The sequence below is a fragment of the Pseudophryne corroboree genome, chromosome 3 (genome assembly GCF_028390025.1).
Source record: "Pseudophryne corroboree isolate aPseCor3 chromosome 3, aPseCor3.hap2, whole genome shotgun sequence".
Taxonomy (NCBI): Eukaryota; Metazoa; Chordata; class Amphibia; order Anura; family Myobatrachidae; genus Pseudophryne; species Pseudophryne corroboree.
Window position 1 is genome coordinate 247034712 of NC_086446.1, and position 27543 is coordinate 247062254.

A 27543-nucleotide genomic window follows, 5' to 3' on the forward strand; every position below is an offset into this window, starting at 1 on the left:
TCTGATTGAATCAGAACCGGTAGGTTGTGAAGAAGAATCTCCGCTTGTCGAAGGCCGTTGTATATGGCCCTTAGCTCCAACACGTTGATGTGTAGACAGGACTCCTGGTCTGACCATAGTCCCTGAAAATGTCTTCCTTGGGTGACTGCTCCCCATCCTCGGAGGCTCGCATCCGTGGTTACCAGGATCCAGTCCTGAATGCCGAATCTGCGACCCTCTAGAAGGTGAGCAATTTGCAGCCACCAAAGAAGAGACACCCTGGCCCTGGGGGACAGTGTTATTTTTTGATGTAATTGTAGATGGGACCCCGACCATTTGTCCAGAAGTTCCCATCGAAACGTCCTTGCATGGAACCTGCCGAAGGGAATGGCCTCGTAAGTTGCCACCATTTTCACCAGAACCCGAGTGCAGTGATGAGCTGACACTCTTTTCGGCTTCAGCAGTTCTCGGACCATGTTCTGGAGGTCCTGGACTTTTTCCAATGGGAAACAAACTTTCTTTTGTTCCGTGTCCAGTATCATGCCAAGGAAGGCTAGTCGAGTTGTCGGAACCAACTGTGACATTGGTAGATTGAGAATCCACCCATGTTGCTGAAGCATTCTCTGAGAGAGTGCCACATTCTCCAGTAATTGCTCTCTTGGTCTCGCTTTTATCAGGAGATCGTCCAAGTATGGGATAATTGTGACTCCTCGCTTGCGCAGGATCACCATCATTTCCGCCATTATCTTGGTGAAAATCCTCGGGGCCGTGGACAGCCCAAACGACAACGTCTGAAACTGGTAATGACAATCCTGTACCGCGAATCTCAGGTACTCCTGATGAGAGGGATATATGGGGACATGAAGGTAAGCATCCTTTATGTCCAGTGACACCATAAAATCCCCCCCTTCAAGGCAGGCTATCACCGCTCGGAGCGATTCCATCTTGAATTTGAATCTTTTCAGGTACAGGTTCAGGGATTTTAGGTTTAAAATGGGCCTGACCGAACCATCCGGCTTCGGGACCACAAATAGGGTTGAATAATACCCTTTTCCCTGTTGGCTCAGGGGAACCCTGATAATCACTCGCTGTTGACACAGCGTTTGAATTGCAGCTAGCACTACTTCCCGCTCTGGAGTAGAAGCTGGTAAGGCCGACTTGAAAAATCGGTGTAGGGGCACCTCTTCGAATTCCAGCTTGTAGCCCTGGGAGACTATTTCTATCACCCAAGGGTCCACGTCTGACTGAATCCAGACTTGGCTGAATAGTCGAAGGCGTGCCCCCACCTGAGCAGACTTCCGCAGGGGAGCCCCAGCGTCATGCGGTGGACTTAGCGGAAGCCGGGGAAGACTTCTGCTCTTGGGAACCAGCCGCAGCAGGTGTCCTCTTGCCTCTACCCTTACCTCTGGCGAGGAAAGAGGAGTCCAGACCTCTTCTGGATCTATGCGACCGAAAGGACTGCATCTGATATTGTGGGGGTTTCTTTTGCTGTTGGGGAACACAAAGGTAAAAAGGTCGACTTACCCGCGGTAGCTGTAGAGATCAGGTCCGCGAGGCCGTCCCCAAACAATACATCACCTTTGTAAGGTAAAACCTCCATATGCCTTTTTGAGTCTGCATCCCCCGTCCATTGGCGGATCCACAAGGCTCTTCTTGCCAAAATAGCCATAGCATTGGCTCTTGAACCCAGTAAACCAATGTCTCTTTGAGCGTCCCTCATATATAAGACTGTGTCCTTAATATGAGCTAATGTTAACAAAATGGTATCCCTATCTAGGGTATCAAGGTCAGCTGACAGTGTATCTGTCCAAGCTGCTACTGCACTACATACCCATGCCGACGCAATTGCCGGTCTAAGCAAAGTACCAGTATGAGTGTAGATAGACTTTAGTGTAGTCTCTTGCCTGCGGTCCGCAGGGTCCTTGAGGGCCGCTGTGTCAGGGTACGGTAGCGCCACCTTCTTGGAAAGGCGTGTTAAGGCTTTGTCCACTGTGGGAGAGGATTCCCAACGTACCCTGTCCTGTGTAGGGAAAGGGTACGCCATAAGAACCCTTTTGGGAATCTGCAGTTTCTTATCTGGAGTTTCCCAAGCTTTTTCACATAACTCATTAATTTCATGGGAAGGAGGAAAGTTTATAACCTGTTTCTTTCCCTTAAACATGTGTGTCCTCGTGTCGGGCACCGAGGGCTCATCAGTGATATGTAACACATCTTTTATTGCAATAATCATGCACTGAATACTTTTTGTCACCCTGGGGTGCAACCATACTTCATCATAGTTGACACTGGAATCAGAGTCCGTGTCAGTATCTGTGACCCTTATTTGTGAGAAGGGACGTTTTCTGAGACCACGACGGGTCCTGTGAGTCGGCACAATCTGTAGATTGATTACCTGCCGACGCTCTGGACTCTGCTATGTCCAGTCTTTCATGCAGTGAAGCTATACTAGCATTTAACATATGCCACATATTCCTCCAATCCTGAGTCGGCACCGCCGACTGAGACACACCACTCATCTGTTCCACCTCCTCTTTGGATAAGCCTTCGTTTCAGACATGCCGACACACGAACAGACACCCCACACACACACTGGGATATAACTATTCCCCAAAGAAGGCCCTTTGGAGAGACAGAGAGAGAGTATGCCAGCACACACCAGCGCCAACTGACCCAGGGAAAAAAAAAACAGATAGCGCTTTTACATATAAATGTATACAGAATTCCCCACTCACTGCGCTTTAAATATGTGTCCCCCTCTCTTATTTTCAGCCCTCTGATGCTAAGCAGGGGAGAGTCCGGGGAGCCAGCGTTCTCTGCAGCCTCTGTGGAGAAAATGGCGCTGGTTAGTGCTGAGGGATCAAGCTTCGGTCCCGCTCGAGATTTTGAAAAAAATGGCGGGCATTCGTAGTTTACTGCCCCGCAGCCTAACTACATGCTTCTTGCCTAAAAACAAGGTTTATTGCTGCCCAGGGCGCCTCCCGCCCTGCACTCATCAGTGCCATGTGTGTGTGTAAATGTGGGAGCAATGGCGCGCAGCTACCTGCTGCGCGCTTACCTCATGAAGATCTGAAGTCTTCTGCCGCCTGACGTCTTCTTATGATCTGTCATACTCACTCGGCTTCTTTTTTCCGGCATCTGTGAGGAGCATAGCGGCGCGGCTCCGGGACGAACCCCAGGGTGAGACCTGTGTTCCGACTCCCTCTGGAGCTAATGGTGTCCAGTAGCCTAAGAAGCAGAGCCCTTAACTCTTAAGAAGTGGGTCTGCTTCTCTCCCCTCAGTCCCACGATGCAGGGAGTCTGTTGCCAGCAGAGCTCCCTGAAAATAAAAAACCTAACAAAATTCTTTTTACAGAAAACTCAGGAGAGCCCCTGTAATGCACCCTATCTCCTCTGGGCACAAGATCTAACTGAGGTCTGGAGGAGGGGCATAGAGGGAGGAGCCAGTGCACACCATACTAGAAAGTTCTTTTAGGTGCCCATATCTCCTGCGGAGCCCGTCTATACCCCATGGTCCTTACGGAGTCCCCAGCATCCTCTAGGACGTAAGAGAAATCCTATTTTCCAGGTCATGCAGCAGTACAAATACACCTGTGCCCGGGTCGTGTGTTCTGGATATTAATACACAGGTGAGCTAATCTATGTTGCTGGGTCAGAAATTATCACACCTGCTTCTACAGACACAAATCCTCAAAATATGACCTGTTGCTGGTACTTGAGGGTTAGACCAGTGGTTCTCAGACTCAACCCTCAGGTTTTCACAACAGGTCACGTTTTGAGGATTTCTGAGGGGTTACACAGTGCAGACCAGTCATCAAACAGCTTTACTTTTGCATAAAATAGGTCTATTTCACACAGTCTAAAAACAGCCCAAGTATTGTCTGCAACACTTGCATTTTGCTAGCACAATATACACCATTAGCAGGTTGCATACTTACAGAATGGGCAGCAGCAGTTTATTTGAGGTCATTGTGAGCGGAGAAGTAGAAGAATGAGCAGGCCTTGTACTATACTCTCATGAGAGGAAATATAGGGTGAAAGTGTATTGTGCACTTACTACAATTCTGGAAAGCCCACTGTGGGAATTATATTCATTTTTATTTCATACTACGAACGTTAAGATTGTATTCATCCTTGTCAAGGCCAGTAGCCGATTGATTAGATAAGATTATTACTTGAGTAAAAGGCTGGTTGGTTAGTCCACGTATTCTGGTAAATCGACTCTTTGTAGCTTATACATGTATTATTGGATGAAGGGGGGAATTCAAACCTGGCAGCTGTTGCGGCGCACAACGCAGTTTGCCGGTGGCGACAAACTGCGCATGCACATCGGCTGCGCAGACCTACACACTGCAATGTGATTAACAGCGGCGGCCGTTCGTGGGGTGGCCACGTGACAGCACATGCAGCCGACGATTGCAAACGCATGTGCAGAGATGAACACAGATCTGGCTGCTTATGCCCCGAAATGCTTTCAAATAAGAACTACCATCACTATACAATTACTTTTCTAAATATATGATAAGTAATAAACAATTTTCATTTCAAAAGTGCTGATTACTGCTTCATATCAAAAAATAAAAAAGGGGTGTTAGGTCACGGGGAGATGGGGTGTGTGTGTGTGTGTGTGGGGGAGGGGTTTGCCCATCCCCTTTTAGGTTCTTGTCACAATTTTCTTACACCCATACCTCCCAACATGACCCTCTCCAGGAGGGACAGAATGCTCTGCTCCTGGACTTCTCTTAGTTTATGTTTGCCAGCAACTGTGGTGAAACACCTTTCTTATCCTAACACAGGTGATGTCAATCATATATTTAGAGAAAAGTCCAGGAGCAGAACATTGTGTCCCTCCTGGAGAGGGTCATGTTGGGAGTTATGCACATCATCTAGCCAGAAAAAAAAACTACTCTAATGCTGTTTCCCAACCTCTGTCCTCAAGGAACACTACTTTTGGGGGGTGGTGGGGGTAGAGGGGGAAGTATAATAACCTGTGTTAGAGTTGTGGTATAGCAATTGCCATGATGGAGCTGCAGCGCTTCTCTTATACAGGTTGAGTATCCCATATCCAAAATGCTTGGGACCAGAAGTATTTGGGATATTGGATTTTTCCGTATTTTGGAATAATTGCATACCATAATGACATATCATGGCGATGGGACCTAAGTCTAAGCACAGAATGCATTTATGTTTCATATACACCTTATACACACAGCCTGAAGGTCATTTAATACAATATTTTTGATAACTTTGTGTATTAAACAAGGTTTGTGTACATTGAGCCATCAGAAAACAAAGGTTTCACTATCTCACTCTCACTCAAAAAATTCTGTATTTCGGAATATTTGGATATGGGATACTCAACCTGTATATACAGCAGAGGATATTCAGCACAAGTTTGAATAATGTATTTATGCTTCTGCTTCATAAGATGACAGGACAGCAAACGCAGACTAGAGATGGTGACAACAAAAAATAAAATAGAAATTCCCAAATGCATCCTGATGCAGTTTCTATAAGGCAGAATGAATAGAATACTTGAGAAGGAGACAAATTGCTCTGACCTCAGTCCCTTCCTCCTGACAGAGAATTACTATTTGGTTATTCCAGCTAATACAGGGGTAGGGAACCTCCGGCCCGAAGGCTGTGTGTCAACGAGACACGCCGTCCCTCAGTCCGGCAGCGGTGTTTCTCAGCTGTCAGGGCAGGGAGGAGAGCACAGCTATGTCTGGCGGCAGCGGCAGGTAGGATCTGATACCAGCCGCCGGTTCGTGAGCTAATCAGAGCTTGCGGACCAACAGCCAATCAGGAGCCGCCGCTGCTGGTCCGCGAGCTCTGATTGACTCATGAACCGGCGGCTGGTTTGAGGTCCTACACGCCGCTACCTGACATAGCTGCGCTCTCCTCCCTGCCTGGTCCCTGACAGATGAGACACGCCGCCGGACTGAGCACTAAGGGGCAGGATAGGCGCATGCTGCGCTCTTCTCCCCTGACACACAGCAGCAGCAGCGGTGAGCAGCACAGTGGGGTGGGGGCGCAATGTGTATCTGGCACTGTGGGGCATTTGTGTATCTGGCACTGCACTATTGGGGGGATATTTGTAGCACGTCCCATTTTAATTGGCCACACCCATTTTCTGGCACAGTAGCACTTAGGGGCATAACTACTAGGAAAATAACTACTGGGGGCAGGCAAATTTTTAAGTTGAGAATTTTTGTATGGCCCCCGAAGGATTTTATAAATATCCAAATGGCCCTTGGTAGAAAAAAGGTTCCCCACCCCTGATTTAATAGGACAGAGCTATTTGACTCCTAAAAGTTCTCTCCTGATTGGAGTCACATTTTAATTTTAGCAAATATCCCTATTACTTTCCATATGAGTGGTAAAGACCTTTATCAAAGGGTACACCTATACCTCTATATTGCCAAACTCTATCTTCAGGACCCCAAACCGCTCCCATTTGCTAGGTCACCTAGCAGGTGCACATGTGTACTCATTACTCACAGACACATTTTATCCACTTGCCTGGCATGGTCGCATCAGATGCAACCACACCAGCAAGTGCCTTATCTGATCTGGTCGCACAGGATGCAGTGTGTGTAGCTGCAGGGAGAGAAACTTCCTGCAGCTGCTGCTCTCAGAGTGGCCAGAAGGTTCCTCTGCCCCTCAGTGTTTGCAGTGCTGCTGATCGGTCAGCAAGGCAGGACCCCCTTGGCGACTGCAGACAATAGCAGCCACTGGGAAAGTGGGAATTAATCCCCTAACCCTGCCAGTGTGTATACCTTGTTGCTTTGCAGCTTTTAAAATAATGAGCTCCACCTGTGGATCTTTTAACCACTTAACTGACAATTTTTTTTCCCAAAACCGCCCAGAAATTGTGAATTAGGTGAAGATCATGTATTTAAACTTATCTAAAATGATTTTATAAAAAAAAAAAAGTTTTTTGCCAATATTGCATACCTATAAATTGTACCTTTAAACATTATTTCAGTTAGTTACTTAAAGAAATCAGTATATGTCCCTCAACAAAATAAGAATTTATTTGTGCAGATGAATGTAATTCCCAGGGAAACATGACCGGGTGTCTGGTTAGAACAGTGTGATCCATCTGTCTGGCTTATAACATGGGAGTAGCTTTATTTAGCTCAGACCCTCAAACCGATCTATTACCAACCAGAGGCACACCATAAAAATGGAACCATGCTACAATGCATCTCTGAAGGATCCATAGTAGGACATTATGCCAATAGGCATTGTAACAGTACACAACAGCCAGCAGTATAATCCACAAGAGTGATCACGATCAAATAATCGGTAAGGTCACAGGCACAAAACAGCAGCACTCAGCTTCTACTGCAGAAAAAGCTCCACCACTTCCAGTACGCTCACATCCAGCTCAGCGCCTGTTTGTTTATTTTGTACAACATTGTTTGAAACAAGAATTTCCTTCTATTAAACCATATTAGTCATCACCTCAATTGTACCGTTTCCTTCTGTTTACAAACCAGCTATTTGTGGAGGATCTGCGCTAACTCCCAATAACAGACCGCTGCCAACTGCCATTTTAAAAAAACATATCTCAGATTAATGTAAAGAAATGTATTGTAGAATATGGTGTTGTTATTTATTTTTAAAAAAAGATTTTCAAACATACAAGCCATACCAATGACAGTAAGATAAGAGTAGGAACATCAAATGAAAGACATTAGTGCCAATGTCCATATAACAGTCTGAATGCATGCAGGTTATAAAGCAATCCACAATCAGAGCACCTGTCCATGCATAGCAGATATAGCTCATATTAACGGTAAACACTGTTCCATCTAACATGGAGTTTTCTTTAACTATCAGATTCCCAAAGTTGCTTGTTGTTATATTTACTAGAAGTGAAGATGTTGCCCATAGCAACCAATTAGATTCTAGCAATTGTGTTCCAGAAGGTGCTAGATACTAAAGAAGTATAATCTGAATCTTCTAAAAACCCACACTTCAGTAAATATATTCCTTAAGGTGAGATCAACTGGATGAGAAAAGGTTTACATCTGTAAGTGAATACAATGTAGTGCAGCTCATACTAGTCATCAGTTCTAGAATTGCATTAGAATTATTCATCATTTCAGAAATAAAACTGTTATAAGTACACTGTGAATTTACCACGTGGATCTGTCTGGAGATGTGATAGCAACTGGGAACAGATGTGACCAGTTATCCTACAATATTAATGTGAAATCTCTGAGTAAACACTAAGATGTAGGGTAGTAAGAATACTGCCGTTACCCTATACAGGTCTCAAAAAGAAACTGTGCCATAAAACAGACTATAAAGCCCTAGATTTATTCACAGGCACTACAGTAGGTCATTTTCCATACCTGCATTGTACTTATACAGAGGCTCCGGTGAATAACAAACTGGCTCAGGCCAGCCGATCTCTTGTAACTGTTCCGTCCGTGTACCATCAGGAGACGGCCCAGGTGTTTAAACTGTGTGACTGAGAAATCTGCAGCCAACGATGCTTGTTTCCCTTCCTGAAACCCAAAGGCAACATAAGATACAATCTGCACACAGCTGCTCATGGATTAGTGAATTAGTGACCGTCTTATAAACATCATGAAGATACTGACAGCTTACACTACAAGTTAGACTGTCTCAGAGGGGAAGAATAGAATTATATAAATGTAGACTGTAACATACAGCAAAGATGACAATTCTCCATTTACCACTGAGTGTGGAAATCTTTTATTCAAAAAAATAAGATTTTACTTACCGGTAAATCTATTTCTCGTAGTCCGTAGTGGATGCTGGGGACTCCGTAAGGACCATAGGGAATAGACGGGCTCCGCAGGAGACAGGGCACTTTAAGAAAGAATTTGGATACTGGTGTGCTCTGGCTCCTCCCTCTATGACCCTCCTCCAGACCTCAGTTAGAGAAACTGTGCCCGGAAGAGCTGACAGTACAAGGAAAGGATTTTGGAATCCAGGGCAAGACTCATACCAGTCACACCAATCACACCGTATAACTTGTGATAAACTTACCCAGTTAACAGTATGAACAACAACGGAGCATCAGATCAACCCTGATGCAACCACAACATAACCCTTATTTAAGCAATAACTATATACAAGCATTGCAGAAGAAGTCCGCACTTGGGACGGGCGCCCAGCATCCACTATGGACTACGAGAAATAGATTTACCGGTAAGTAAAATCTTATTTTCTCTAACGTCCTAGTGGATGCTGGGGACTCCGTAAGGACCATGGGGATTATACCAAAGCTCCCAAACGGGCGGGAGAGTGCGGATGACTCTGCAGCACCGAATGAGCAAACTCAAGGTCCTCCTCAGCCAGGGTATCAAACTTGTAGAATTTTGCAAAAGTTTTCGAACCTGACCAAGTAGCTGCTCGGCAAAGCTGTAATGCCGAGACCCCTCGGGCAGCCGCCCAAGAAGAGCCCACCTTCTTTGTGGAGTGGGCTTTTACTGATTTAGGTAGCGGCAATCCAGCCGCAGAATGAGCCTGCTGAATCGTGTTACAGATCCAGCGAGCAATAGTTTGCTTTGAAGCAGGAGCACCCAGCTTGTTGGATGCATACAGGATAAACAGCGACTCAGTTTTCCTGACTCTAGCTGTTCTGGCTACATAAACCTTCAAAGCCCAGACCACATCTAGTAACTCGGAATCCTCCAAGTCACAAGTAGCCACAGGCACCACAATAGGTTGGTTCATATGAAAAGATGACACCACTTTTGGCAGAAATTGTGGACGGGTCCGCAATTCTGCCCTGTCCATATGGAAAACCAGATAGGGGCTTTTATGTGACAAAGCCGCTAATTCTGACACACGCCTAGCTGAAGCCAAGGCTAATAGCATGACCACCTTCCACGTGAGAAATTTTAACTCCACGGTCTTGAGTGACTCAAACCAGTGTGACTTCAGGAAACTCAACACCACGTTAAGATCCCAAGGTGCCGCTGGAGGCACAAAAGGGGGCTGAATATGCAGCACTCCCTTTACAAACGTCTGAACTTCAGGAAGAGAAGCCAGTTCTTTTTGAAAGAAAATAGATAGGGCCGAAATCTGGACCTTAATGGACCCCAATTTCAGTCCCAAAGTCACTCCCGACTGTAGGAAGTGAAGGAAACGGCCCAGCTGGAATTCCTCCATAGGGGCATTCCTGGCCTCACACCAAGCAACATATTTTCGCCATATACGGTGATAATGTTTAGCCGTCACGTCCTTCCTAGCCTTTATCAGCGTAGGAATAACCTCATCCGAAATGCCTTTTTCTGCTAGGATCCGGCATTCAACCGCCATGCCGTCAAACGCAGCCGTGGTAAGTCTTGGAACAGACAGGGCCCCTGTTGCAACAAGTCCCGTCTTAGAGGCCATGGGTCCTCTGTGAGCATCTCTTGCAGATCTGGATACCAAGTTCTTCTTGGCCAATCCGGAACAATGAGTATTGTTCTCACTCCTCTTTTTCTTATGATTCTCAACACCTTGGGTATGAGAGGAAGAGGAGGAAATACATAAACCGACTGGAACACCCACGATGTCACTAGTGCGTCTACAGCTATCGCCTGAGGGTCTCTTGACCTGGCGCAATACCTCTGTAGCTTTTTGTTGAGGCGGGTTGCCATCATGTCCACCTGTGGCAGTTCCCACCGACTTGCAATCTGCGCGAAGACTTCTTGATGAAGTCCACACTCTCCGCGGTGGAGGTCGTGCCTGCTGAGGAAGTCTGCTTCCCAGTTGTCCACTCCCGGAATGAACACTGCTGACAGTGCTCTTACGTGATTCTCCGCCGAGCGAAGAATTTTGGTGGCTTCCGCCATCGCCACCCTGCTCCTTGTGCCGCCTTGGCGGTTTACATGAGCCACTGTGGTGATGTTGTCTGACTGAATCAGCACCGATTGGTCGCGAAGCAGGGTCTCTGCTTGACTTAGGGCGTTGTATATGGCCCTTAGTTCCAGAATATTGATGTGAAGGCAAGTCTCCTGACTTGACCACAGACCTTGGAAATTTCTTCCCTGTGTGACTGCCCCCCACCCTCGGAGGCTTGCATCCGTGGTCACCAGGACCCAGTCCTGAATGCCAAATCTGCGGCCCTCGAGAAGGTGAGCACTCTGCAGCCACCACAGGAGAGAAACCCTGGCCCTGGGGGATAGGGTGATCAGCCGATGCATCTGTAGATGTGATCTGGACCACTTGTCCAACAGATCCCATTGAAAGGTCCTCGCATGGAACCTGCCAAAGGGAATGGCCTCGTATGATGCCACCATCTTTCCCAGGACTCGTGTGCAGTGATGCACCGACACCTGTTTTGGTTTTAATAGGTCTCTGACCAGTGTCATGAGCTCCTGAGCCTTCTCCATCGGGAGATAAACCCTCTTCTGGTCTGTGTCCAGAATCATGCCCAGGAAGGGCAGACGAGTCGTAGGAATCAACTGCGACTTTGGAATATTTAGAATCCAGCCATGCTGTTGTAACACTAACCGAGAGCGTGCTACGCTGATCAGCAACTGCTCTCTGGACCTCGCCTTTATGAGGAGATCGTCCAAGTATGGGATAATTGTGACCCCTAGCTTTCGCAGGAGCACCATCATTTCCGCCATTACATTGGTAAAAATTCTCGGTGCCGTGGAGAGACCAAACGGCAACGTCTGGAATTGGTAATGACAATCCTGTACCACAAATCTGAGGTACGCCTGATGAGGTGGATAAATGGGGACATGAAGGTATGCATCCTTTATGTCCAGAGACACCATAAAATCCCTCCCTTCCAGGCTTGCGATGACCGCTCTGAGCGATTCCATCTTGAACTGGAACCTTTTCAGGTATATGTTCAGGGATTTTAAATTCAATATGGGTCTGACCGAACCGTTTGGTTTCGGAACCACAAACATGGTCGAATAATAACCCTTTCCTTGTTGAAGGAGGGGAACCTTGACCACCACCTGCTGAAGATACAGTTTGTGAATTGCAGCTAACACAATTTCCCTCTCTACGGGGGAAGCTGGCAGGGCCGATTTGAGGTATCGTGAGAGGGCATCTCCTCGAATTCCAGCTTGTATCCCTGAGACACAATCTCTATTACCCAGGGATCCACCTGGGAGTGAACCCACTCGTGGCTGAAATTTCGGAGACGCGCCCCCACCGGGCCTAGCTCCGCCTGTGGAGCCCCAGCGTCATGCGGTGGATTTAGTAGAAGCCGGGGAGGACTTCTATTCCTGGGAACTAGCTGTGTTGTGCAGCTTCTTTCCTCTACCCTTGCCTCTGGCAAGAAAGGACGCACCTCGGACTTTCTTGCCTTTTTGTGAACGAAAGGACTGCATTTGGTAATATGGTGCTTTCTTAGGTTGTGAGGGAACATATGGCAAAAAATTTGACTTTCCAGCCGTAGCTGTGGAGACCAGGTCCGAGAGACCCTCCCCAAACAATTCCTCACCATTGTAAGGTAAAACCTCCATGTGCCTTTTTGAGTCGGCATCGCCTGTCCATTGCCGAGTCTACAGGACCCTTCTGGCAGAAATCGACATTGCATTTATTCTAGAGCCCAGTAGGCTAATGTCTCTTTGAGCATCTCTCATATATAGGACAGCGTCTTTTATATGCCCCAGGGTCATTAATATAGTATCCTTGTCTAAGGTATCCAGTTCCTCAGATAAGGTATCCGTCCATGCTGCTACAGCACTACACACCCAGGCTGACGCAATTGCCGGCCTTAGTAAGGTACCTGAATGTGTATAAATGGACTTCAGAGTACCCTCTTGCTTTCTATCCGCAGCATCTTTTAGGGTGGCCGTATCCTGTGACGGCAGGGCTACCCTCTTGGATAAGCGTGTTAGAGCTTTATCCACCCTAGGGGAGGATTCCCAGCGTAACCTGTCCGTTGGCGGGAAAGGATACGCCATAAGCATCCGTTTGGAAATCTGCAGTTTCTTATCTGGAGATTCCCAAGCCTTTTCACATAACTCATTTAGCTCATGTGAAGGGGGAAAGGTCACCTCCATCCTTTTTTCCCCATACATATGAACCCTCTTGTCAGGGACTGGGGTTTCCTCTGTGATGTGCAACACCTCCTTCATTGCTATAATCATATAACGTATAACTTTAGCCATTTAGGCTGTAACTTTGCATCATCATAGCCGACACTGGAGTCAGACTCCGTGTCGGTGTCTGTGTCAACAATTTTTGGATAGTGGGCGCTTCTGAGACCCTGACGGCCTCGGCGACATAGGATCAGGCATGGGCTGAGACCCTGACTGTCCTAAGGTTTCAACTTTATCCAAACTTTTATTCAAGATATTAACATTATCATTTAAAACCTTCCACATATCCATCCAATCAGGTGTTGGCGCCGACCCCACATTCATTTGCTCCCGCTCTGCTTCCACATAGCCTTCCTCGTCAAACATGTCGTTCAAGCGTACCGACACACCACATACATACAGGGGATGCTCTTTTTGAAGACAGTTCCCCCACAAGGCCCTTTGGAGAGACAGAGAGAGAGTATGCCAGCACACACCCCAGCGCTATATGACCCAGGAATCACCCAGTAACTTAGTGTTAACCCAGTAGCTGCTGTATATAAAGCTTTTTGCGCCTAATTTATGTGCCCCCCCTCTCTTTTTACCCTCTTTCTACCGTGTTTCTGCAGGGGAGAGCCTGGGGAGCTTCCTCTCAGCGGAGCTGTGGAGAGAAAATAGCGCTGGTGAGTGCTGAGGAAGAAGCCCCGCCCCCTCAGCGGCGGGCTTCTGTCCCGCGTTTGTGTGTAAAATAATGGCGGGGGCTCATGCATATATACAGTGCCCAACTGTATATATGCTACTTTTTGCCAAGAGGTTCCTAATTGCTGCCCAGCGCGCCCCCCCCCTGCAGTGACCGGAGTGTGTGGGTTTAATGTGGGAGCAATGGCGCACAGCTGCAGTGCTGTGCGCTACCTCAGTTTGAAGACTGGGGTCTTCTGCCGCCGCTTTTGAAGTCTTCTTGCTTCTGTCACCGGCTTCTGTCTTCCGGCTCTGCGAGGGGGACGGCGGCGCGGCTCCGGGATCGGACGACAAAGGGTGAGATCCTGTGTACGATCCCTCTGGAGCTAATGGTGTCCAGTAGCCTAAGAAGCAGGACCTATCTTCAGTGAGTAGGGCTGCTTCTCTCCCCTCAGTCCCACGTAGCAGAGAGTCTGTTGCCAGCAGATCTCTCTGAAAATAAAAAAACCTAACAAAATACTTTCTTATAGCAAGCTCAGGAGAGCTCACTAAGTAGCACCCAGCTCGTCCAGGCACAGATTCAAACTGAGGTCTGGAGGAGGGACATAGAGGGAGGAGCCAGAGCACACCAGTATCCAAATTCTTTCTTAAAGTGCCCTGTCTCCTGCGGAGCCCGTCTATTCCCCATGGTCCTTACGGAGTCCCCAGCATCCACTAGGACGTTAGAGAAAAAAGAAAAACTGATAATTTGCCTGATGTTTACCTCTGTATGCTCTGCAACTCATCTAGATTATTGGCACGTGAAAACTATATTATATAATATCTGGTCTGAAACAATTGTACACCTATTTAAAACATTTGACCTTATTGTGATCACACTAGCCAACAAGGTTTTGACAATATGGATGAAAACTGTCATTGTCTGTTAACTTCTGTTTGCGGATTAAGAATGAGACACTAAGGGGGAATTCAATTGCCCGCTGTAAATTACCACAGGTGAAAAAGGGTTGTAGCATCGGGCTTTAAAGCCCTGGGCTATTCAGTTCCAGCCCCTTTACGCCTGTTAACCGTGGCAGACTACCATGGGCTAACTCATCCCCTGGGGCTATTTGCTCCAAAGCCAGGAATTATTGAGGATTTTTTTTTCACCTGCCTCAGTGGTTCATGAAAAAACATCCGAGATAACTTGGGGGTAAACGGGAGCCGTGACCGCGTTATCGCACAAATCTGTGAATTCTCCCCTAAAACTATAGCCAACATATGCTTTCTTTTACAGGAACCTATGGATAGAATTTTTCATTTTGTTAAGAGGCCTATATCAATAGCAATATCTTGAAAGACATGAACGATATAGTTCATAAATGAACGATAAATCGTTCATATCTTTCAGTGTGGATGCATCCACGATGAACGATGCACGTGCCTGCAATTGTTGAATGATCATCGTTGATACATGCCAGTCAATTTGGACGATATAGCTGTATGTACTCTCATACTGTCCAAATTGACCATTGATATCGTCCAGTGTGTAGTAAAAATCGACCATTGATAATATCTATGGGCGAAGACATTGCCCAGTGTTTAGGCCCCTTTACAGTGATGCATGCGTCTAGGAAATCCTCGGACAATGCTCTCCCAATGATGTTCAACCCTGCCATTACAGAAATTCTTCAAGTACCTTGGGAACATCACAGCGAGCAGGGCCGTACAGAGATGGGCGAGAGGTGCCATCGCACAGAGCACAGAGCTCTATTGGTGGCACCGTTGCAGCCCCATGGTCCCTGTGTATGGCTAGCTGAATTGGCACCCTGCAGCGAGGGGTGAATTTGGAGGTCAGGCCGCCCCTAGGCACATTATTGACCACCCCCATCACGTCATTGCCCCCTTCATTTCGGTGCCAGTACGGATACCAAGAGACAGCAAAGCAGCCCCAACCTCACCCCTCCACCACCTCCAGGACCATAATTTGCAGCCCATTGTTACATTTCCATCAGTTGCAAAATACAACATTAAAAAAATAAGTTGTAATGACAAAGAAAAAAGAATCACCTGGCTTCATCAGCCTGGTATGCCACCCTTAGGCATGTGCCTCATATGCCTAGTGGGAAATCCACCACTGCATGCAGCCAGTATAGCTGCTGCTACGCAGCCCAAAGTGTCCTTTGGACAGTTCAGAAATGCACTCTGCAGCCTGTACAAGCCCCCCAGCTGTTGATTCTTCCCAACAGCTGGAGGCTCCACCCCCTTCTGCATGACGTCATGCACTCAGGGAGCATAGACAGCTCAGGGTCTTGTTAGAGCACGGACAGCGAGTAACCATATTAAGTACCACTGTTCTATAGAATTTATTTAAATTAAAGGGAAGCAGTCACATTTTAGGCTATTTATTTCACAATCCAGGAACGAGGGCAGCAGAATGTGGGACTAGTACATACATTTGCATAGAAAAGCTGCTATTTTTTGTAGACTTGCATAGTCCAGTGTGCAACACATATATAAATATATTCTCACCTTCCCTTCAACTCCCACCCCGCAGTCTGCTTCCTGGATCATGCTTACATCGTTACCTCCATCACCTGGAAACCAAGCAGTGTAACATTATTCATGGAGAAGCCAGCTAGCATTTGATATCCTCAGTTATTCAGGATAAGGTTCAGCATTTCTCGTAGACAAGCAAGTAGAACAATGGTATTAATGTAATGTAGTGGGAACAAATAATAAGAATTTACTTACCGATAATTCTATTTCTCATAGTCCGTAGTGGATGCTGGGGACTCCGAAAGGACCATGGGGAATAGCGGCTCCGCAGGAGACTGGGCACAAAGTAAAAGCTTTAGGACTAGCTGGTGTGCACTGGCTCCTCCCCCTATGACCCTCCTCCAAGCCTCAGTTAGGATACTGTGCCCGGACGAGCGTACACAATAAGGAAGGATTTTGAATCCCGGGTAAGACTCATACCAGCCACACCAATCACACCGTACAACTTGTGATCTGAACCCAGTTAACAGCATGATAACAGAAGGAGCCTCTGAAAAGATGGCTCAACAATAATAACCCGATTTTTGTAACAATAACTATGTACAAGTAATGCAGACAAACCGCACTTGGGATGGGCGCCCAGCATCCACTACGGACTATGAGAAATAGAATTATCGGTAAGTAAATTCTTATTTTCTCTAACGTCCTAGTGGATGCTGGGGACTCCGAAAGGACCATGGGGATTATACCAAAGCTCCCAAACGGGCGGGAGAGTGCGGATGACTCTGCAGCACCGAATGAGAGAACTCCAGGTCCTCCTCAGCCAGGGTATCAAATTTGTAGAATTTAGCAAACGTGTTTGCCCCTGACCAAGTAGCCGCTCGGCAAAGTTGTAAAGCCGAGACCCCTCGGGCAGCCGCCCAAGATGAGCCCACTTTCCGTGTGGAATGGGCTTTTACAGATTTTGGCTGTGGCAGGCCTGCCACAGAATGTGCAAGCTGAATTGTACTACAAATCCAACGAGCAATCGTCTGCTTAGAAGCAGGAGCACCCAGCTTGTTGGGTGCATACAGGATAAACAGCGAATCAGATTTTCTGACTCCAGCCGTCCTGGAAACATATATTTTCAGGGCCCTGACTACGTCCAGCAACTTGGAATCCTCCAAGTCCCTAGTAGCCGCAGGCACCACAATAGGCTGGTTTAAGTGAAATGCTGAAACCACCTTAGGAAGAAATTGAGGACGAGTCCTCAATTCTGCCCTGTCCGTATGAAAAATTAGGTAAGGGCTTTTATAGGATAAAGCCGCCAATTCTGAGACACGCCTGGCTGAAGCCAGGGCTAACAGCATTACCACTTTCCATGTGAGATATTTTAAGTCCACAGTGGTGAGTGGTTCAAACCAATGTGATTTTAGGAATCCCAAAACTACATTGAGATCCCAAGGTGCCACTGGAGGCACAAAAGGAGGCTGTATATGCAGTACTCCCTTGACAAACGTCTGAACTTCAGGAACAGAAGCCAGTTCTTTTTGGAAGAATATTGACAGGGCCGAAATTTGAACCTTAATGGACCCTAATTTGAGGCCCATAGACAGTCCTGTTTGCAGGAAATGCAGGAAACGACCCAGTTGAAATTCCTCTGTAGGGGCCTTCCTGGCCTCGCACCATGCAACATATTTACGCCAAATACGGTGATAATGTTGTATGGTTACATCCTTCCTGGCTTTGATCAGGGTAGGGATGACTTCATCCGGAATGCCTTTTTCCTTCAGGATCCGGCGTTCAACCGCCATGCCGTCAAACGCAGCCGCGGTAAGTCTTGGAACAGACATGGTCCCTGCTGGAGCAGGTCCTTTCTTAGAGGTAGAGGCCACGGGTCTTCCGTGAGCATCTCTTGAATTTCCGGGTACCAAGTCCTTCTTGGCCAATCCGGAGCCACGAGTATAGTCTTTACTCCTCTCCTTATGATTCTCAGTACTTTTGGTATGAGAGGAAGAGGAGGGAACACATACACTGACTGGTACACCCACGGTGTTACCAGAGCGTCCACAGCTATTGCCTGAGGGTCCCTTGACCTGGCGCAATATCTGTCCAGTTTTTTGTTGAGGCGGGACGCCATCATGTCCACCTTTGGTTTTTCCCAACGGTTCACAATCATGTGGAAGACTTCTGGGTGAAGTCCCCACTCCCCCGGGTGAAGATCGTGTCTGCTGAGGAAGTCTGCTTCCCAGTTGTCCACTCCCGGAATGAACACTGCTGACAGTGCTATCACATGATTCTCCGCCCAACGAAGAATCCTTGCCACTTCCATCATTGCCCTCCTGCTTCTTATGCCGCCCTGTCTGTTTACGTGGGCGACTGCCGTGATGTTGTCCGACTGGATCAACACCGGCTGACCCTGAAGCAGAGGTCTTGCCTGACTTAGGGCATTGTAAATGGCCCTTAGTTCCAGGATATTTATGTGAAGTGACGTTTCCATGCTTGACCACAAGCCCTGGAAATTTCTTCCCTGTGTGACTGCTCCCCAGCCTCTCAGGCTGGCATCCGTGGTCACCAGGACCCAATCCTGAATGCCGAATCTGCAGCCCTCTAGGAGATGAGCACTCTGTAACCACCACAGGAGAGACACCCTTGTCCTTGGAGACAGGGTTATCCGCTGATGCATTTGAAGATGCGATCCGGACCATTTGTCCAGCAGATCCCACTGAAAAGTTCTTGCGTGGAATCTGCCGAATGGAATCGCTTCGTAAGAAGCCACCATCTTTCCCAGGACCCTTGTGCATTGATGTACTGACACTTGGCCTGGTCTTAGGAGGTTCCTGACTAGGTCGGATAACTCCTTGGCTTTCTCCTCCGGGAGAAACACCTTTTTCTGTACTGTGTCCAGAATCATCCCTAGGAACAGCAGACGTGTCGTCGGAATCAGCTGCGATTTTGGAATATTTAGAATCCATCCGTGCTGTCGTAGTACTACTTGAGATAGTGCTACTCCGACCTCTAACTGTTCTCTGGACCTTGCCCTTATCAGGAGATCGTCCAAGTAAGGGATAATTAAGACGCCTTTTCTTCGAAGAAGAATCATCATTTCGGCCATTACCTTGGTAAAGACCCGGGGTGCCGTGGACAATCCAAACGGCAGCGTCTGAAACTGATAGTGACAGTTCTGTACCACAAACCTGAGGTACCCTTGGTGAGAAGGGCAAATTGGGACATGGAGGTAAGCATCCTTGATGTCCAGAGACACCATATAGTCCCCTTCTTCCAGGTTCGCTATCACTGCTCTGAGTGACTCCATCTTGAACTTGAACCTTTTTATGTAAGTGTTCAAGGATTTTAGATTTAAAATGGGTCTCACCGAGCCGTCCGGCTTCGGTACCACAAACAGTGTGGAATAATACCCCTTTCCCTGTTGTAGGAGGGGTACCTTGATTATCACCTGCTGGGAATACAGCTTGTGAATGGCTTCCAATACCGCCTCCCTGTCGGGGGGAGACGTTGGTAAAGCAGACTTCAGGAACCGGCGAGGGGGAGACGTCTCGAATTCCAATTTGTACCCCTGAGATACTACCTGCAGGATCCAGGGGTCCACTTGCGAGTGAGCCCACTGCGCGCTGAAATTCTTGAGACGGGCCCCCACCGTGCCTGAGTCCGCTTGTAAGGCCCCAGTGTCATGCTGAGGACTTGGCAGAAGCGGGGGAGGGCTTCTGTTCGTGGGAAGAGGCTGTTTGCTGCAGTCTTTTTCCCCTTCCTCTGCCCCGGGGCAGATATGAGTGGCCTTTTGCCCGCTTGCCCTTATGGGGACGAAAGGACTGAGCCTGAAAAGACGGTATCTTTTTCTGCTGCGAGGTGACTTGGGGTAAAAAGGTGGATTTTCCAGCCGTTGCCGTGGCCACCAGGTCCGATAGACCGACCCCAAATAACTCCTCCCCTTTATACGGCAATACTTCCATATGCCGTTTGGAATCCGCATCCCCTGACCACTGTCGCGTCCATAATCCTCTTCTGGCAGAAATGGACATCGCACTTACTCTTGATGCCAGAGTGCAAATATCCCTCTGTGCATCTCGCATATATAGAAATGCATCCTTTAAATGCTCTATAGTCAATAATATATTGTCCCTGTCCAGGGTATCAATATTTTCAGTCAGGGAATCCGACCAAGCCACCCCAGCACTGCACATCCAGGCTGAGGCGATTGCTGGTCGCAGTATAATACCAGTATGTGTGTATATACTTTTAAGGATATTTTCCAGCTTCCTATCAGCTGGTTCCTTGAGGGCGGCCGTATCAGGAGACGGTAACGCCACTTGTTTTGATAAGCGTGTGAGCGCCTTATCTACGCTAGGGGGTGTTTCCCAACGCGCCCTAACCTCTGGCGGGAAAGGGTATAATGCCAATAATTTTTTAGAAATTAGCAGTTTTTTATCGGGGGAAACCCACGCTTCATCACACACCTCATTTAATTCATCTGATTCAGGAAAAACTACGGGTAGTTTTTTCACACCCCACATAATACCCTTTTTTGTGGTACTTGTAGTATCAGAAATGTTCAAAACCTCCTTCATTGCCGTGATCATGTAACGTGTGGCCCTACTGGAAAATACGTTTGTTTCCTCACCGTCGACACTGGAGTCAGTGTCCGTGTCTGAGGTAACGGGCGTTTATAGCCCCTGACGGTGTTTGAGACGCCTGTACAGGTATTAACTGATTTGCCGGCTGTCTCATGTCGTCAACAGTCTTTTGTAAAGTGCCGACACTATCACGTAATTCTTTCCATAAGACCATCCAGTCAGGTGTCGACTCCCTAGGGGGTGACATCACTAACACAGGCAATTGCTCCGCCTCCACACCATTTTCCTCCTCATACATGTCGACACAGCGTACCGACACCCAGCACACACACAGGGAATGCTCTGATAGAGGACAGGACCCCACTAGCCCTTTGGGGAGACAGAGGGAGAGTTTGCCAGCACACACCAGAGCGCTATATATATACAGGGATAACCTTATATAAGTGTTTTTCCCTAATATAGCTGCTGTATATATTAATATGCCAATTTAGTGCCCCCCCTCTCTTGTTTTACCCTGTTTCTGTAGTGCAGGACTGCAGGGGAGAGTCAGGGAGCCTTCCTCCAACGGAGCTGTGAGGAAAAAATGGCGCTTGTGTGCTGAGGAGATAGGCTCCGCCCCTTTTTCGGCGGCCTTTCTCCCGCTTTTTTGTGGAAAACTGGCAGGGGTTAAATACATCCATATAGCCCAGGAGCTATATGTGATGTATTTTTAGCCATTTAAGGTATTTTCATTGCGTCCCAGGGCGCCCCCCCCCAGCGCCCTGCACCCTCAGTGACCGGAGTGTGAAGTGTGCTGAGAGCAATGGCGCACAGCTGCGGTGCTGTGCGCTACCTTATTGAAGACAGGACGTCTTCTGCCGCCGATTTTCCGGACCTCTTCACTCTTCTGGCTCTGTAAGGGGGCCGGCGGCGCGGCTCCGGGACCCATCCATGGCTGGGCCTGTGATCGTCCCTCTGGAGCTAATGTCCAGTAGCCTAAGAAGCCCAATCCACTCTGCACGCAGGTGAGTTCGCTTCTTCTCCCCTTAGTCCCTCGATGCTGTGAGCCTGTTGCCAGCAGGTCTCACTGAAAATAAAAAAACCTATTTAAACTTTTACTCTAAGCAGCTCAGGAGAGCCACCTAGATTGCACCCTTCTCGTTCGGGCACAAAATCTTAACTGAGGCTTGGAGGAGGGTCATAGGGGGAGGAGCCAGTGCACACCAGCTAGTCCTAAAGCTTTTACTTTGTGCCCAGTCTCCTGCGGAGCCGCTATTCCCCATGGTCCTTTCGGAGTCCCCAGCATCCACTAGGACGTTAGAGAAAATGTATTTTGCATCGCAATTTCTGCTTGTTAGCAGACATAGAGAAAGCCTCATGCCTGCAGGAGACCCGGCACCATCTTCCCGATTGCTGCTGTGACGTCACGCAACCACCGTGATCACCCCCCCGTCCTGCAGCCTCCGCCCGCGCAATGCTCCATCTCCTCCCTGGAAACGGTGTGTTGTCCCTCTCCCCCGCCTGATTGACAGGCAGAGGCGATTGCATTTTCTGTGCTCCCACAGAAAATGCGATCCAACCTGGATTAGGCCCATTAGGCCCTCCCTAGAATACTACTGCTCTGCACCATTTCTGCAAGCCTTCTTCTTTGTAAACAAACTAAAATATAGAAATGACTTTTTTTCTTAGTGGATTATATGCTGAAACAAAGTAGACTGGAAGACCTTTCGTCCTTTCCTTATCACCCCAACAATCCAATGTTTCCATACAGTTCCTGACCTGCACTAGGAACAAATCCATAGAACCTGACTGATTGCCAAGGCCAGTACCAATGTCCCTGTGGCCATTTACAGAAAGACAGGTCACAGCTTCAGCATTGCAGATGTTACTTTGCGTACCTACAGCGCAGGTGAGTTTTCCTGTCCGTCCCTGCAGCAGGCGCACGATCTGAGCTTTCTGCGTAGGAGCACAGCGGCAGCACACCACAGCCGGACACTGACAGGCCAGTTCCATAAACTCGTACTCGTAATATTTAAGGCACACCTGATTCACAGTAACAAGAAGACATTTCATTATATAGAATATACAAGAATCTATTTGTTGAGTATTAGGTTTTAGAATTAAAGTGTATATTTACTGGATTTTAAGTCACAAAAATGGCAATAAAGGACATATGTGTATCTATTATGGGAATATATCCTGTCTACATCTAAGATACAAGCGCACATAAAGAAATGACCACAGCTTACACTACCACTGGGAATTATCCTACATACCATTGTGGAAAATGTAAAACATAACTAACAGAGAATAAAAAGTACAGGAGCCTGTAAGTGATGACTCTAATCCTTCCACATGCCAACTCCACAACTATCACTGTGTAAGCCTATTGCTCAGTCAGGCAGCTTTCGTGTTCGATATCCGTTATACACCAGGCTGGACGCTCATTTTTGTGCCCTACGCAAATAGTTTTGTAAATTACGGCCTCCTATACACCATGCTATCTCCAAAGTACTATAGGGGTTGCATGTGTCAATAAACACAAAGAGGGAACAGAACATTGAATCTTCCCAATGTAAATTGTATCTTTATGTATTTTGAGCCCACCTCGTGTTATTGTTCCCAAAGTGACAATTGCTGACCCACATAACTCTTCTTTACTGCAACCCCGGGCTTCTGCCCATCCTGAGTTACAGCTCTGGATTTTCCTTTCATTTTTATACATACTGTATTGATGTCCTGGAACAACGCCTAGAAGTCCATCACTTATGAAAACAGGGATACACTGCTGTCCATTTAAGGAGTACAAGACCAAGCTTCTACAAGGATTCTGATGCCCAGATCCAAGCTCTAAAGGTCCGTACAATCGACTCCACAAGGACTATCTATTCAGTGTTTCATGCACCCCTGGGACTGTGGCTAAAAACTTCCATGGACTCCCTATAAAGGATCATGTGAGGCTTCTACATATGATATCATCTAATTGTCATTTGCTGTGCTGAGTCTGCCCATAGGTTTAGGTTAACATACTTTTTATAGCATTTACTGTGTATTTGTCAAAATAATTACACCACAAATAAATGAAAAAAGCCAAAGTTATACACCAGTTTGCAGCTAATTTCCTGTATCACAGATAAAAAATTAACAATCAGGATTTATAGCGTAAACAGGGAATACTGGGGCTAAATATAAATACACTTCTATCAGGAACCTTAGGGAAGGCATGTTAGAGACACTAACAGAGCACAATGAGGGGTGGGGGTCAGTTTCCAGAACACAAATAGAAGGCCACACTATTACCCCAGAACCTTAGTAGCTCATGTTTAAATACCTCCAAGGAGTCTCCTGATATAACCAAGGCACAGTCGTGCTTTCTTCTAAATGCATTCAACTCTAAATGGGCTTCTCCCCTGTTAGTGACCTGTGAAAATAAATTAGGCTTTAATAAAGCAGTATTAGATCATTATTATCTAGGGCTGATGGTTTGCAAACTCCACATGAAATAGCCTAATAAAACTACACAGTGCACATGTCAACGTCATTCATTAAATTCTATGAAGCGGTGTGTCCACTACATGGGTACTCACAGGCCGGAAGATGTGGATGTCTTGGTTTCTGGTCACTAAATGAGCATTCTTGGCTGTACAGGTTGCAGTCTCCAGCTTATCTCCAGTTAGCATCCAGACCTGAGTACAACAAAATTAGATGTACAAAGAACATAGGCATTTTGGATTGTGTACTGAATTAGCAGTTTGTTTTGTTCTCCAGTTCCACTCCATATCAATGTACAACGTGCTATGCTGCCATTTGTTGTCAGATTGTATAAATGTTAGCATTATGGGCCTGGGCTGAATGAACCAAAATATAGGGAAGGCTCTGATGGCTGGTAAGCGGATATCCAATCAGCGCAGTTATCGGCCAATCAGAGTTCCCAAACTGAAAGATAAAAATCAGACTGAACTTTTAGGTTTCAGGACACTGGAAGCTTGGACTGGTCACATGCATCACTGATTAGTCAGATATATACAAAATACCCTTCCTACACTCCTCACAGGTCACAGAGACAGTGCCAGTGCCTACATACAGGATGTAAGGTGCCCTGTAACACAGAGACCCTGCAACCGAGTAGGAAGGTTTTGCAAACAGCAACTTTATAAACTGCTCCTTTACCTACATCCCTAAATATCCAGAAATAGGGCCATAAAGGTACTCGGTGCCACTACACAAAGGGCAAACACAAGGAAAAATAGGATTTTAATTCCCTACCGGTAAATCCTTTTCTCGTAGTCCATAAGGGATTTTGGGGAGGCTTAGTACGTTGGGGTATAGATAGGGTCCAAAGGAGCCGATGCACTTTAAATTTCTTCACTGGGTGTGCTGGCTCCTCCCCTATATGCCCCCTCCCACAGGCAGTTATAGGTAAAACAGTGCCCGAAGGAGAAAGGACATATATGAAAGAAGGAACATGACAACAAAGAGTGGTGAGATTTAACACCAGCACACCACAAACATATAACAACCAGCAACGGCTGGAAACAATAACAGCAACAGCTGAACAGGTAACCACAAAACAGAGAACCAGCAGAAAAGTCAACACACGGAGGCGGGCGCCCAATATCCCTTACGGTCTACGAGAAAAGGATTTACCGGTAGGTAATTAAAATCCTATTTTCTCTAACATCCATAAGGGATATTGGGGAGACTTAGTACAATGGGGACGTCCCAAAGCTTCCAGAATGGGCGGGACTGTGCGGAGACTGCTACAGTACCGCCTGCCCAAACTGGGTATCCACTTTGGACAGGGTATCAAACTTGTAGAACTTCACAAAGGTGTTCTTCCCCGACCAGGTAGCAGTTCGGCATAGTTGCAAGGCCGAGACTCCTCGGGCAGCCGCCCAGGAAGAGCCCACAGATCTTGTAGAGTGGGCTTTCAGAGAATTAGGAACAGGTAAGGCTGCCAACAGATAGGCCTGTTGGATAGTAAGCCTAAGCCAACGAGCAATGGACTGCTTCGAAGCAGGACAACCCTTTTTCTGCGCATCATAGAGCACGAACAAGCAATCCGTCTTTCTGATCCAAGCCGTCCACTTGACATAGATCTTCAAGGCTCGCACCGCATCCAATGCCTCCGGAGGAGCAGAAGTGTCAAAACTGGACGGAACCACGATAGATTGACTCAGGTGAAACGCAGAAACAACCTTCGGCAGGAACTGCTGCCTAGTCCTGACCTCCGCTCTGTCCTTGTAAAATACAAAATAAGGACTTTTACACAATAAGGCCCCCAATTCTAAAACACGACGAGTAGAAGCCAGGGCCAGTAACATCACTGCCTTCCATGTGTGGTACTTGTCTTCTACCGTCATCAGAGGCTCAAACCAGGAGGACTGTAGAAAGTCCAACACCACAAATCCCAGGGCGCCATAGGCGGCACAAAAGGAGGTTGTATGTGGAGTACCCCTTGCAAGATGGTCTGAACTTCTGGCAACAGTGTTAATTTCGTCTGGAAGAACATGGAGAGAACTGAAATCTGGACCTTAATGGAACCCAGACACACCAGCCTGCAGGAAACATAAGAAACATCCCAAGTGGAACTCTGCAGGTGGATATGTGCGTTCCTCGCACCAAGAGACATATCTTCTCCAGATATGATGATAGTGTTTTGATGTCACAGGTTTCCTGGCCTGAACCATGGTAGCAATAAACTTTTTTGAAAGGTCCTTGTGAGCTAGGATGTTCCGCTCAACCTCCATGCCCTCAAAGTCACCGTAAGTCCGGATAGACGAACGGTCCTTGTTGAAGAAGGTCGCTTCTTAGTGGTAGAGGCCAAGGGTCTTAGACGGACATGTCCAGAAGATCCGCATACCATGCCCTCCGAGGCCAATTTGGGAAAATCAGAATTGCCTGGACTCCCTGATTTCTGATTCGCTTGAGCACTCTTGGGAGCAACGGAATCGGAGGAAACAGGTAGACCAGCCGGAAAGGCCAAGGCGACGTCACTGCGTCCACTGCCCTCGCCTGAGGGTCCCTGGTTCGAAAGCAATACCAGTGAAGCTTTTTGTTGAGATGAGAAGCCATCATGTCTATTTGCGGGCAGCCCCACCGGTGGATAATCTGCTGGAACACCTGATGGTGGAGTCCCCACTCTTCCGGGTGGAGGTCATGACGACTGAGGAAGTCCACTTCCCAGTTGTCTACACCCAGAATGAAGATTGCCGACATTGCTCTTGCATTTCTTTCCGCTCAGTGGAGTATTGACACCACTCGTATGCAGGCTCTGCTTTTTGTCCCTACTTGCCGATTGATGTACGTCACTGCAGTGGAGTTGTCCGACTGAACTTGGATCACGTGATTCGTGAGCAGAGGACAGGCCTGAAGCAGAGCATTGTAGATCGCCTGAAGTTCCAGAATGTTGATCGGAAGGAGGGCTTCGTTGGCTGACCACCTGCCCTGGAACTGCACCCCTTGGGTGACAGCACCCCATCCATGCAGACTCGCATCCGTCGTGAGGAGGGTTCAATCCTGAATCCCAAAACTTCGGCCTTCCAGGAGATTGAGGACTGCAGCCACCACAGGAGGGAAATCCTGGCCTGAGGTGACAGCCGAATCATCCAGTGCATCTGTAGATGTGATCCGGACCACTTGCTCAGGAGATCCAATTGAAATGTTCTGGCATGGAACCTCCCATATTGGATCACCTCATAGGAGGCGACCATCTTCCCCAACAATCTGATGCAAAGATAGATGGATACAAGAGCAGGTCGGAGCACCATGCGGACCATCTCCTGAAGTGTTCTCGCCTTGTCCTCTGGGGGGAACACCTTTTGGGTCACCGTATCCAA

At 47.4% G+C, this 27543-nt stretch overlaps 1 protein-coding gene across 2 annotated transcripts in view; it reads right to left on the minus strand.

Annotated features, from left to right (window-relative positions):
• The window catches only part of ATP9A (ATPase phospholipid transporting 9A (putative)), a 366971-nt gene that overhangs the window by 35607 nt on the left and 303821 nt on the right, over positions 1-27543 (minus strand). For both annotated transcript variants that reach the window (XM_063958977.1, XM_063958978.1), the window contains 5 exons: positions 24292-24390; positions 24036-24125; positions 22603-22747; positions 16188-16252; positions 8343-8498 (listed from right to left, as the gene is read on the minus strand). In XM_063958977.1, the coding sequence (XP_063815047.1) occupies positions 8343-8498; positions 16188-16252; positions 22603-22747; positions 24036-24125; positions 24292-24390 (555 nt within the window). The remainder of the gene's footprint in view (positions 1-8342; positions 8499-16187; positions 16253-22602; positions 22748-24035; positions 24126-24291; positions 24391-27543) is intronic.